General features: G+C 32.7%; 1 protein-coding gene and 1 long non-coding RNA gene across 5 annotated transcripts in view; one reads left to right on the top strand and one right to left on the bottom strand.

Moving 5' to 3' along the window:
- LOC118196379 (uncharacterized) overlaps window positions 1–9,612 on the bottom strand; it is a 224,116-nt gene extending 214,504 nt beyond the window's left edge. The window contains exon 1 of one of the 2 annotated variants that reach the window (XR_015038780.1): window positions 9,482–9,612. This is a non-coding gene — a long non-coding RNA (uncharacterized LOC118196379). The remainder of the gene's footprint in view (window positions 1–9,481) is intronic. The other variant, XR_015038781.1, reaches the window with a different exon arrangement.
- A 29-nt stretch (window positions 9,613–9,641) lies between these two features.
- LOC118198453 (transcription factor CP2-like) overlaps window positions 9,642–14,566 on the top strand; it is a 97,892-nt gene continuing 92,967 nt past the window's right edge. For 2 of the 3 annotated variants that reach the window (XM_035370135.2, XM_035370136.2), the window contains exons 1-3: window positions 9,642–10,092; window positions 11,589–11,725; window positions 12,369–12,425. In XM_035370135.2, the coding sequence (XP_035226026.1) occupies window positions 10,075–10,092; window positions 11,589–11,725; window positions 12,369–12,425 (212 nt within the window). In that variant the 5' untranslated portion in view covers window positions 9,642–10,074. The remainder of the gene's footprint in view (window positions 10,093–11,588; window positions 11,726–12,368; window positions 12,426–14,566) is intronic. The other variant, XM_085808649.1, reaches the window with a different exon arrangement.

The following is a 14,566-nucleotide window of genomic DNA, read 5'->3' as shown; positions in this document are numbered from 1 at the left end:
AGAAATAAAAATGACTGGTTCTTCAGATTTGACCGTTGGCGGAAATGGCACATGGAAAACCAGAGGACATTCTTCCCATTTCGGTTAACTTCCGTTATTGGTGGTGAAACGGGTAAAGTTATTCATCGTTATGTTTCAAGTTCCTACTGCAAAGGTTGTGAGACTGGAAAAAATATATCCTCAAAAGAAAGCTATTTGAAATGGAAAATAGAACATAACAAAGTATGCAATAAGAATCATTCAGGCTCATCTGCACAATTGGAGGCGAATGGTATGTTGAGTATGTTTTCGCGATCCGAAGAAAAGTATGGTCTTCGTTACGTTAATTATATTGGTGATGGAGATTGTAAAACTTTCTTAGCCCTTACAAAAGATAACCAGTATAATGTTCCGATTTCGAAGATAGGATGTGTGAACCACATTCAAAAACGAATAGGTGCCCGTTTGGGGAAACGAAACAGAAATTCCGTGCCAAGAAACTGTATGACAATTAACCTCTTAGCGGTAAAGATCGACTTGATAGGTAAGATGTATTGATAGGTCAACTTACAACATATTATGGTAATGCCATTAGGAAGCATTTTCACAACTACCACGTTATGCAAAAAGCTATATGGGCTGTTTAGTACTATAAACGTTCAAATGATAATTAACTCAAGACTTTTGCCCCGATGGTGTTGATTCTTGGTGCGCGCATACAAAAGAGCAGTTGTAAGTGGCACAAATAAAAACTTTAAACATACAAATTCAGTTCCTGTAACAATTATGGATGCTATAAAATCCGTATTTAAAGATTTGTCCCACCCAGCCTTGCTACAGAGATGCATTGGTGGTCGACCACAAAATGTGAACGAGTCGCTAAATACGTTGATCTGGACGTTTTGTCCGAAAACAACAAACAATAGTAGGAAAATTGTAGAAATTTCTGCAAATTAAGCAGTAGCCAACTTTAATGATGGAAAACAGGCAACGCTGTTCATCATGAAAGAATTAGAATGTATACTTGGAACTAACTGTGTAACATCTGCAGAAGAAGCAAATAGAATTCGTATTAAATTCGCACAGAAACGAGCCCAGGACAATACTTTAGAGGCTCGAATTACCAAAAGTAGGGAAAAAAGGAAGCTGATGAGCTTCATAATTGTTTATGAAGAAGTAGTTTAAGCTTCTGGTGCATTTTAAATTTGTTTTGAAAAATATAAAAGAGAGAAAAGTGATATTGTATCTTTAAATTGGATTTTCTCAAATTGGTAATTTTCAAGTTTGCGCGCAGTGTTATTATCAAACCATATATGCTATGCCCATAAAAATTTAACTGTGTATGCTACTGTTGTTACGCTGCATGCTAAAATCAAAAAAATTACATATATCAATATATATACATATATTTACCTTGAAAAAAATGATAAAAAAATTACATATTTTTAGATTTAAAACGTTTTTTCTTAATTTTTCAAATTTAAGATTCATTTTATAATATATTTTGGTTTTAAATTAGAGGTGAATGTATTTCGAAGACATTTTTACCAAAAATTGTCTTCTATATGCAATATTTTCAAATTTATGATGCGCGCAACATTTGATAATTTTTATTTACATGTCTCTTGTGTACATTTTAAAAATTTGGTACTATTCCGTAAAAAATCGCCAAACTATTGTTGATGCCAATGCTGCCAAAAATGATTGCGGCAACCCTAATAATTGCGGCAAGAAAGGAAGTATAATAGTAAATAACTATCTAAGATTGATGTTTTTAGATGAAAGGTTAATTTCATATAATACTTTTTTATTATTATAATTTGTATGAAAAAGGCTAAACTTAACTGAATGGAAGCATAAGAGTAAATAACTATTTCAGATCATTATTATAATTTATATAAAAATTGCTGAACATAACTGAATGAATGCCTGCATCGCTATTTCGCTACCGACCTATCGCTAAAGCATAATTTCATCTCGTTGGTTGTTCAAACGTAATTTTCTATAATGAATTATGCCTTTTCTTTGAAAATATTCTCCGTAAAGTGCAGAATCGCTCACCTATTTGTTTGCCGCTTTTTACAATGGTAAAAACAATTGAATTTTTGTAAATTTTCTTTTACTTTTTAAGTGAAAATAGGTCGATGTGTACATAGATAAAGTCAAGGGTGTGCGCAGTGCCATTTTTATGCAATTCTAGGATATTTTTTTTTAAAGGAAAATAGGTCGATGTGCACATGGATACCGAGTATGTGCAATTCTTAAAAACGCGTCAAGCAGTGGGTGATTCTGAACTTTACCCAAAATTCTATTGCCAACTTTTCGTCATGGGCAATTCCCAAATTGTTAAATCCGTAGGATATCAAAAAAGGATTTAAAAATTAAACTAGTATGTCAATGGCGGCTTAAGAAATATAGAACTATATAAACTTAACGCAATCTGAAATCAACGCGTATGCTAAATTTGGCGAACTGTTAAATGGGCGCGTTTGCTAGATTTGGTGCTTTTGCGCATACATTTTCGCTGCAATTTTTTTACGGCCCTCAAAACCGAATAGTACCAAAAATTTTAATTTACAAATTATTTATTTATTTACAATTTTGATTTCATATACAGTCTGATAAGGCATATCTATTTAAGGTATAAATTTAAAAAAAAGTGTAACTTTTAATCATATAATATGAGTTTTTGTGTTTCGAGTTTGAGGATTTTTATGATCGTTTCGACGAGCCTAAAGGTCCTGTGCCCCCTTAAAGCAAAAATGAAAGTGGGCCAAGAGGAAATTAAGAGAGAAATCACATGCATAATAGGAAAAAAAAAAAATTGAAGCTATAGAAGACAGAATTGACACGGTTGAAAACAGAGTTGGAGAAATTGAAGAAAAGGTTTCTGCCGTCCAAACCCAAATTGATGATAGGGTTTTTTCTGCCGTCGCCAAAGAAGTTGACAGCCTAAAGAAGTGCATAGCGACTGCAGGAAACAATTCTGAAGGTTTTAAATTTCTATCTATGCCTGCTCGTCCCTCTCTGTACATATGATGGGAAGACTTCCTGGCAAATATATAAGACACAGTTTTCTGTGGTGGCAGAAGCAAATGGATGGGATCCCCAAGCTAAGGCCTGTCATCTTGCCGCTTCTTTGAGAGCAGACGCGGCGGATATCCTACAGACGCTTCCAGAAAGCCAAAGACTTGACTTTGAAGCTCTATCCGGCGCATTGGAGCTGCGCTTTGGCGAGAAATGTTTAAAAGACTACAGCAGGCTTCAATTAAAATCCCGTCAACAGAAGCCCGCCGAATCACTCCAGGAACTCGCCACCGGATGTAGAAAGGCTGTCCCACCGCGCCTTTCGGAGTGCCCGAGAGAAACGAGAAAAATCCTGTCCCTGCAGTACTTTATCGATGGCATCCGGGATCCCGAAATACAGAAGGTTCTACGAATGGCGGATGTAAAGGACATAAAAAGCGCTCTGTTGCACGCCCTGAAATTCGAGGCAGCGCAGCAAGCTACTCGTAGAGATCGCTACCCAGGCAGAGCTTTGCGAGTCCACGAGCCTGTGGATCAAGTGATGGCTCGTTTAGAGGATTTATCCAGACAAGTCAATGCTTTGATACGGAGTAGGAGTAAGAACAAAGTGGATATAAGGTGTTGGAAATGTGGTACTGAAGGGCACATACCACGGCACTGCAGAACATCCCAGGGCACGGATAATATAACGGATGATTTGACAAGACTAGTAAACGCCTTGAGACAGGATATTCGTGAGAGGAAACGAACCCTAAAGTGCTGGAACTGCGGTGTTGAAGGCCACATACGAAGGAACTGCAGAACATCCCAGAGTACGGAAAAAAAAAGACAGAGGAGCTAAACAGACTATTAAATGCCCTGAAACGAAAAAGAAGTGACAAGTGACCAAAGTGCTAGAACTGCGGAGCTGAAGGCCACGTGTGAAGGAACTGCAGAACACCCCAGAGCACGGAAATTAAGACTATTTCCCGGCAACAACGCAATAAACAAATTAGTGACCATATCGAGGAACTGAGGTTGCCAGAGAATGAAAAACACCCTTTAAGAGCGCTCAAAATTTCAACAGTGAGTGGCAACAGTAATAGACTATCCATCAATGGACATATCGACGGAGTTCCTTGCAATATGATTATTGACACAGGAGCTAATGTTACGATCATTCGGAAAGATTAAGCTCAACAATTTAAAGATAAACTGATTTGGACGCCATCCTGTGTTACCCTCCAGACTGCGTCTGGCGAAGAAATCTAAATAGCTGGGAAGTTAAACGTGAGCATCACGTTTGGAAGTTCCGTCTACCATCACCCTTCTTATGTGGCGGATGCCACAGATCTATGCATACTTGGATTGGACTTTTTAAGGAAATACAATTTTCCCTTAGACTTCAAAAACAACAAGCTGTTCTCAGCATCTGAGGACATGACTATGCATACTCAAAAGGGATCCTCACCTGGAAACGCCGACGCCTTGTCTGAAAGACCCAGCTCAGAAAGCTGCCGAAATCATTCCCAGATGCTCTTCGGTGGAGACCTTCGTCAGCCTTGTGACCGCCTTTTTGGTCGCCCTACGGATGCGCCTTCATCGCCTGAGGAATAGATCCAAGATGTCCAGGCCCGGTTTGAAATGATGAAATGATGCACCGTTGCGCACGAAAGCGAGTCAACTTGGCGACGGAGGAAGGGAAGACCAGATACAACACGAGAGCTACTGGACATAGATTCAACAGAGGAGACAATGTGTGGTTGTGGAATCCGACTCGACGGAAAGGACTCTGTCCGAAATTACAGTCATCTTGAGATGGTCTGTACACAGTCCTAAACAGGCTGAATGACGTCGTGGTTCGGATCCGTAAGTCTTCGAACTCTAAGCCTAAAGTCGTTCATTACTATGGCCATAGTACGTAATGTAAATAATTGTAAATAGTGTAAGACCATGGTCTTTTTTGTTTCTAAATGTGTATTTAGTATTTGATTTGTATTTGAAAGCCTTTTATTTGTTTTATTTATTGCATTTATTGTTCATGTTGTTTTTCTAAATGTGTATTTAGTATTTGATAGCCTTTGATTTGTTTTATTTATTGCATTTATTGTTCATGTTGTTTTTCTAAATGTGTATTTAGTATTTGATAGCCTTTGATTTGTTTTATTTATTGCATTTATTTTTCATGTTGTTTATTATTGTAATATAATGCTTATTATTGCATTTATGCCACAGTTGTAAGTTTGGCTTCCTGTCCAGGGATTGCACTGCCCGGGACGTGCAGTCCTTGGGAAGGGGGCAGTGTTACGGATTTGGTATTTAAATAGCTTATGTTAGTTGAATTGCAAATTAAATGGTTTTATTTCCCGCGCAGTGCAGCGCGTGACGAATATTTAAGGAAAGCTAAGCCGGAAAATTGAAAATACAAGAGCTCGTGCATTTAACATTTAATAAATATCTCTTTTTCATTTCGAGAAAGTTCCAGAAAGTTCTCGCGCGCGATTTAAAAATCTTATAAAAAGGAGGAAAACTTCTCAATTTAGTTAGTCGGTTATTTTAGTTAGCTTGTTGTTGTGTTAAGAGTTTGTTTAGAAAAGTGTTCATGCTTGTAGCGAATTCGCGTATTAGCTTTCTTTAGCTGTTTTGAATTAACTTCTGTTGAACGTTTGAGTAGTTAAGATAACTACTGTGAGATATTGTAATACTCTAAGAATATCTGAGGAAATTTTTGTTGGTTTTCTCACTTTACAGATAGTGTCTAAAGTTATAATAGTTATGAAATCTTCTGTCTGCAGAGGAATTTACTAACATTTCTAAAACAGGATTTTGAAAATTTTTTCTTCTTTTCATAAACCATAATACTGTTTCTGGTCGTCATTACGGTAGAGAATATTTTACTTAAATGTTTCATAGTTAAGACACAATAACACGCCAAATAATAAGCCTGTTTGGGGCTTCTATAATTAAGACACAATAACACGCCGAATAAATACTAATTCAGAAGTCAAACAACAAAAATCAGCGTTATATTTACAAAATTTTCACAGGACTAGTTTCGATGGTTTTACCGAACCACCATCCTCAGCTGTAAAACCGCAAATGGTTGACTTCTGAATTAGTGTTTCGTAGTTGTAAAATGTGATTCTGAAATGAATTTTTTGAAAACAATCAATATATATCTTCATAATAGAAATTAAAATAGCTAAAACTAAAAGTCATTTACAGTATATGAGTATGAAAGCCATCGAAATATCTGTGACAGACGCATAAAATTTAAATCAAGTAAAATAGTAGAATTAGTCATGGTAACAGAATATAATTCAAATAGATTCGTAAAATAGGTAGGGATTAGTTAGGGATTTTAATGAATAATCAACAACATACGTCAAATAAAATGCTTAATTTCGTTACGTTCAAGTAAGTTAAAATGTGAAAAAATTATGTAGAACAAAATAATGCAGTAAAATAAATAAGGTATTTTAAACAGAAAATATAATAGATAACTTAAAACTAAGAGCATATAGAAAACTAGAAATGTAGAAAAGTTAAAAATAACGTTCAAAATTAAATAAAGATCATGTATGTGGTCAGGAAATATAATAAATAGGTTAAAAATTAGAATATGTTGAAAATTACAAAGGTTAAATTCCATGAAAGACGTTAAAACTACTTTTCAAATTAAATAACAGCATATATTTGATTAAAAAGCATAACAAATTAATTGTAAATTTAGAATATGTTAAAAATTGCAAACGTTAAAAAGAACGAAAGAAGTTCAAAGTAACATGTAAGTATAAATACTATAAGAAATATAAGTGCATATTTGAGTAATTTAGATCGAAATATATACGAAACGAGTTAAAATTAGAATATGTTGAAAATTTTGAAGGTTAAAAAGGGCAGAACAAGATAAAAATTACGAAAGCTAAAATACAGGAATGAAGTTAAACATTAAAATTAAAATTAAATAATGCAATAGGTATAAACACGTATTTGAATAATTAAGTTCGTACAAATGGGTCGAAAAGCATTTACACCCTCTAACCATTTTTTGACCTCTTTTCTATATTTTACCTCAAGCAGCATGATTTAAGACATCCAAACCTGCATAACTTGCAACTTGTTCCGGATCTTGACACGTTTTCTTCATTATAACAGGAGATACGATTATTAGACACTATATAAGTTATTTCTCCGGCCTTCTTCGCATGCCTTCGCGGTGTGGTGGTCAGCACGCTCAGCGCGTAATTAAGAGGTCCGCGGTTCGATTCCCGGCGAAGACGTTGCTAATTTTTCATCTTGCATGCTTCCGAAATACTTAATGTCTCTACAGTGGCGCGCGAAGTAAAAGGGTGGTGGATGATGAATCTCCACACCCAGATTTGGCGATTAGGTCCCTTAAAAACCTCAGTCGCCCTTTAAAAGGGGGAGTATCTAAGGTATGGTATTTCTCCCGCTTTCTTAGCATGTCTTCATGGTGTGGTAATCTGGACGCTCAGCGTGTAATTGAGAGGTCCGCGGTTAGATTCTCGGCAAAGGAGTTGCTAATTTTTCATCTTGCCTGCTTCCAAAATACCTAATATCTCTACAACTATAATATGAATCGTCATGATCACGGCAACGTATTATTTATAGTTTTCTAGAAATATAATTTAAAATCATGCAAATACTTGGATTCCCTGAATAAAATCTACATATATTAGACAAAATAAATCACATATTAATTATCACATATAAACTAATAACACATCCAAGCTTCCTTAGTGACGTCATCTTAACTAAATTATGAACCATAAAACACTACCCCTTATTAGTTAGCTGCGCCTGCCGTCACATCGTCGCTCCCTGTGCGAGTTTCTCTTGCGAACTTGCTCCACCTGCGAGTTTGAAATAGTACTGTGGCTGAACCCTTCGTTTCATACTACTCATAGCCATGTAAAAGGTTAAATAAAATATTTCATTAATTGGAATCATTAAAAAACAGAACAAATATATTTTTAGTAAGCAACATAAGTTTCCAAAAACATTTCTTGGAGAAAAATGTTCGGCAAAATTTTCAACAGGAAATATCCTCACAAAATAATTTTAAAAAGTGCGCATAAATTTTAAACAAAATCAAGCATTTATTCTGTGCCGACTTAGGTAATATATGGTGTCAAACACATCTTTCATTAATTAAAGAATGGTGCAAATGTTCATAAAATTACTAATTGATCATCTTATAAATTATATCATTAAATGTAAATTATATCAATCAAATATATTATTTAAAAAAAACATAAATGTTTAAGGAAGACCTTTATTGTTTTAAAATCGTTCAGTTTGTAAAGCAATTACAGTTACACTTTGAAAGGTAAATAAAATATGCTATAACAGGACTCTGAGGACTTATTTTTTTCCAGGTTAGGAAGAATTTAAAGATTTTATATCTCTAGGAATGGAATCATTTGCTAGGCTAAGTGGATGATAAATGCCCTGTTAGCATTACCTAACGTATCGTAGCAGTCCAAAATATTGGTAAGACTCCAATGTGGACATTTCTAACGTGAAAATTCTTAATAATATATACTGTTTGTTTGCTGACTGAAGAACTTCAAAAAACTAGAATTAGGTAAAGTTTATAAAATTTAATAATTTAAGACTCATTCATTTATTACTTTGCTAAAAGTAAATACCTGCATTTATTTAATATAAAATTAGTTAATTGAAAACCTGAAATGCCATACTTTTTACAATGCTCAGCTATAGCACAAACTTAAATTACTGACATTAACATGCACGTGAATACACTGAGAGCTTCTAAGAAGCATAATAGTTTTTTAGCTCTGTAAGAACCTAACCTTCACTCTAAATTTATGATCTTTTTAAAAATCCCAGCTGATTTAACATTTTAAAAACAGTATTTCTACTCCCCAAAGTAATTTATATATGATTGTGAAAAATATAATATTAATAATAATGTAATTTCCAATATTATATTCATTGACAATTTGAAAGTATAAGGGTATATACGAAGAAAAGTGCTGTCAATACGAGACTTTAAGAAGTAAATAACAATATAATTTTAGTAATTTGCATTTAATAGTTTAGTTTTAGTAATTTAATACTCGAAAATCGAATACAAAGTGGCTAAGTTTTCAACATAAGAAGACATAAAGAATGAGGTCCAATTATTATTATTATTATTTTTATGTGATATAATAACAAAATCTCTAATGTATAATTATTTTTAGCGTTTCAATCAATAATTGCCTTTATTTTCCTTTAATCTAATATCATAAAGCAACTTGCATCATTTGTCAACTTTCATGTCAAATTTAATTTTTATGCATTCTGGGGCCATTAACATTTATATGTATATGTATTCAAATTTAATTTTTATGCATTCCGGGCCCATAAACATTTATATATATAAAACCTGTCATTATCCTGGCAGTATTTAATAATAAAACTACAAAGGGAATATACACAACTATTTGAAAGGTTGATATTGTACCTCCAACTCTTGAAACACGAAAAATTGTTTCGGCAAGAAAACGCCCTCATACAGAGAGAAACGAAAAGCGCAAAACAGCGCACAACGCAACAGTTATGACATCAAGCTCCGCCTGTCATTCTTCCCTTCTAAAACTACTCACCAGTCAGAAATCGCGCATGAAGCAGAGAAGTAGAAGCACACGTTTCGTCACGTCACTTGGACAGAAGCAGCCGAAACGCACGTGCACGGAAATTGTGCAGCCGTTATTGTGCCAACTTGAGATTGCGCAATCGAGTCCGAACCATAGTTTTAGCTTAGTGGAGTGCAGTTTTTTTACTTATTTATAATTCGTTCGTATTACCGCTGAAGTTAACTTGACTACCAGACTTTAAATTTCTTTTCTCTCTATTTTTTTGTGGGTTAGAACTTTAAGGTTACGCATGTATTTTAAAATTAAAGACTTGCTTATGATCCATTCCTTCTACAGAGACTCATTCTGTTTGTTGATGTCTTGGTTAATATTTTCATCGTGTCAGTTTATTTCTGTTTCCTAATAAACTTCAGCGTAGAGGATTTATTCCTCATCATGAAAGTATACAAGTTCAAAAATTATGCTTCGTAAATCTCAGGTATGTATTGCTTTCCTCTTGTTAGAAGTACTAAAATATTTAATGCAGTTTCTTAATTTCAAGTTTTTAGTAGATATATGTGTAAACCAGTGTTATGTTAAGCATGATAAAAACTAATTTTAAAATTATATTATCTGAGATTAGGCTATCTTACAATGATATTATGAATGACATTATTACAAATGATATTAAAGTAACTTGTGTATTTTGCAGACTTTTTGAAATGACCAGATTTCTTGTTTGTTTTTTAGCGTACATAGATATGTATATTATATGATGTCTATGACAAATACGAATATCCATGAATTAAATATATGAAGTATATAACCATAAAAATATATCTATGTCTTTTCATTGATTTTATCTTTGGGGGCACAAGGGAAAGATTGCATCCAAATACAATATCATAATAAATGAAAATTCTTGTAATGTGTGTGGATATGTTACAGAAGTAAGTAGCAAAAAGTTATGAAATAAGTAGTGAAAAATGATGGCCTAGAAGTGTTTTTAACTGCTTAAAATTTTTCAGTAACAAATGAACAGAATATTTTTATTTGCATTAAGTAATAATTAATCTCGTACTAAATGGCTTTTTGCATATGAAAAGCTCCCAAAAGAGAAAAGAAATTTATTGTACTCTTCTTCATGGCAATAAACATACAATTCATAATGTTTTACTTCATATTTATTAATTTCTTTTATGTAATATTTCATTTAAAAATATATAAAATTTTACTAGCTATCTTTAGATTGAGGATTATCAATACACTTTTGTACTGTTAAGTATACTATTGTAGTTCCCAGTATTGTTAAGCTGTGTAGGTCTTAAATGGTGAGGGATAGTGTATCTATAAACTAGGAAGATTATCGCTGTATTCTGAACTCAGTATTTCGAATAAAGCCTAATAAAAAATTATGGCTTTAAAAAAAAGTATCTTTAACCAATTTTTCCAGCATCTTTGAGAGATAGAGATAAATAGCGAATGGGTTGTTGTATTTTCATAGCTCTAGTAGAAATTTTAATTATGAATTCAACAAGTCTTTCGTTTTTAATCAGTACAGTGTCAAAATCAGAACATACCCGAAATCAATTTTTTTTTTTTTTTAAATTGGTTTACCAGGTCACTTTTAAGTATAGCACATTCACAATGATTATTTAATCTTCTGTGCTTCTATACAGTGTAATTTTATAGTTGTATGTGCTGTTTATATATATATATATATATATCAAATATGCAAATATATATATATATGTTTACCTCCAGTATTATATATGTATATTATCAAAAGTGCATGTATACATGCATCTCTCAAATTGATCTGCTACATGATTTTGAAAAGCAAGTATATGTGTAAAGTTATGGGTATGTTTAATAAGAAACATTCGGTGCTTTCTGCCATAACTATTCAAAACATTAGTTGCACTCTTAGTATTCTTTTTACCTTTCCATTTATCAGTTATATAATTTTTAGTGGAATATATTTGTTCTTGATAGGTTTCATTTCTAGAAGGAATGTCATCAACAAATCAATGGTGTGTGCCTGATGAAGTGCATGATGTTTTGTCCGTTGATTTTGATCGTAGTTTGTCAGGCTTGGAAGCTGACCTTTGCACTTCGTCAAATAACATGAGGTATGTAAAAATAGTATGCCTCCCTTAAGTTTCATAAGAGTGAAACATGTGTAAAGTGCAAAATCGCCCACTTATTTGGCGTGTTATGTTTCGCGCTTTTTACAAGAGTAAGAATTGAATTTTTGTCAATTTTCTTTGACTTTTTAAGTGAAAATACATCAATGTGTACATGGAGAAAGTCAAGGGAGGTCGCAATGCCGAATTTGTGCAATTCTCTGATGTTTTTTTAAGTGAAAATTGGTCGATGTGTACATAGATACCAAGTTTGTGCAATTCTTAAAAACATGCCAAGCAGTGGGTGATTCTGCGCTTTCCCCATGAAACATCACATTTTCAGTTATGCTATATTTATTAAAATTATGCTATGCTGTTACTATGTTATTTCAATTATACAATATTACGGTATTATTTAGTTCAATTATACTATGTTAGCATTGCAGACTATACTATGTTAGTCTATTATGTTATACTATGTTAGTTCAATTATACTATGTTAGCATTGCAGACTATGTAAAATATATTTATATTCTGAAACAAAACATAATTTGAAACTTACCATCCAAATCTTTTTATTTGTTCATTTAAATAATTCTATTTTATTTTATAAGATAGTTAAAAATTATTTAAAATCTTTATATTCTAGCTCCTCAGTATTTGCTGTGCCTGAAATTTCTGCTCGTAAAGAAGATGCAAGGGGCAGGTAAATAAAATTTCCAAATTTATATTTTAAGTTTTGTGATGAAAATCGGTTAATCTTCAGATTATGGTAACTTGGCGACCAACCCTGCTACAGCAACCTGCTAGTTTTTTTTTTTTTTTTTTTTTTTGACGCCATTTTGTTTTTACGAAGTAAAGGCATTTTTTTCCAACAATCTGCTTGCCGAATTACGCTTATGCTAGAACTTTTATGGTGCTTAATCATGATGAAAATTAGGTGCGAAATTGGGAGAAAGTGCAAAATCGCCCACTGCTTGCCACGTTTTTAGGAATTGCACGTACACGGTGTCATCCATGTCCACGTCGACCTATTTTCACTTAAAAAAACCCCCAGAATTGCACAAAAATGGCATTGCACACACTCTTGACTTTATCCATGTACACTGCTAAAGTCCTAGCTAGTAACCTTTATCGCCTTACCAAAATGTCACCAAACTACCTGTTACCATATTCCAAAGATTAGCCTGAAAATCTTATGTATTTTTTTATTTTGTTGTTTTTGGTATAAATATTTTCCTTTTTTTATTTATACTTTTTTCTTTTTTGGAATGTAGGTTAAAACAGTTTTGTTAATAAGTAACAGCTTTAACAGAATTTTATATTATATTAGATGGGCCTGAAATGTTGAGCAATACTGCTAAAAGTTAATAACAGTGTTCAGAAATATTTAGCATTTCCAGAAAATTTGCTTATTTAAAATACATAAATATTTTGTATTGGTATTATGCAAAAGTATTTCAAAGCTGTTGAATAATGTACCAAAAACATCTGTTACTAGAATTTTATCTGTCAGGAAATCAAATTCAGCCTGTGTGTTTAAAAAATCCTATATAGCACATATTGTTTTAATCAAGGCATGTAACCAATAGGGAGCGATAAAAACTTTAACTAAGTACTTGCACTTTATCTTGAAAAACAAATATCAAATTCTAATTATAGATTTTACTTTTTACAAAAATAGGCAGTACAAATACTTGTGCATTAACAATAAAGCATTTTAAAAGGAAAAGACATCTTTATAATAATTAAAAAAAATTAATATCGCAGAAATTATGTAAAACAAATCATGCTAGATTAATTATGTGTGACAGTTTGTACTCCCTATAGCACTTATTGAATTAACATATGGGAATATGTTATTTTATTTTTCTTTCACATTGATTTTCTAGGAGGTTCTGAGGCAGAATGATGATTTTTTAAGAAATATTTTATATAAGGCTTATTATTTAAGAAAAAGTTGTCATTAAATCTGAAAGATGTTGCATAATCAAAGATGATCTTGTGGAAATACTGTTTATGGATCTGAAAGCTCATTCAGCTTCAGCACTGCTAGCAGTAGACTCTATAATGACTTAGCTTTTCAGCACTATTCAAAATTTCGTTTTCATATACAATTTTTCCTGTTAAAGCCATCTTAGTGAAATCCTGAAAATAATAAATTTTTATTTCTTGCTTTAATATCAAAATTATTGTGTCCTTTTTTCTGTTTTTGATCATGAACATGTTACCTCTTGCACATTTAGGTTCAATGACCTTGATTCAAATTTTAATTTCGCAATAACTATTTATTGACATCTCTTAACAAAAAAAAAGAGGGGGACTTTATATTATTATCTTGATGTTAAATAATCTAATATCCAGTCACAAATTTATTGCAAACAAGTAGTACTTTCCAGGACTTGCTTAAATTTTAAATTATGTGCTACAAGTTTGACTGAAAGTGGATGAGATCCTTATTCCCAGAAAGAAAAGGGTAACAAAGGCCGACTTACAAAGCCAAAGTAAGCTTATGTCATGCAAGACATCTGTTTTTCTCAGAATGAATAAACAAGCAAATGAAAAGAAGAAAAGACTTGCAAATGAAAGATAAATTTAACAAAGGGCTCACTTGAACCCCTATAGCTCACCACTACTTGATTATAATTATACTCGCACTGATAATTATACTTGCACGGATTATAAATATATAATTAAATAATGCATAATAATTGATAAAAGAGCACCGAAGTGACCAACGTATTAAGTGATGCAGTGGAAACTACAATGTATTTTAATATCATATTAATGCCTAAATGTTTTAAAATAGAATGTCTAACTATATTTTAATGTAAAGTAACATATATT

This window comes from Stegodyphus dumicola, chromosome X1 (genome assembly GCF_044657685.1).
Source record: "Stegodyphus dumicola isolate Sdum_Otavi_A_Nest chromosome X1, ASM4465768v1".
Classification (NCBI taxonomy): Eukaryota; Metazoa; Arthropoda; class Arachnida; order Araneae; family Eresidae; genus Stegodyphus; species Stegodyphus dumicola.
This window is presented reverse-complemented; position numbering and strand designations above follow the sequence as displayed.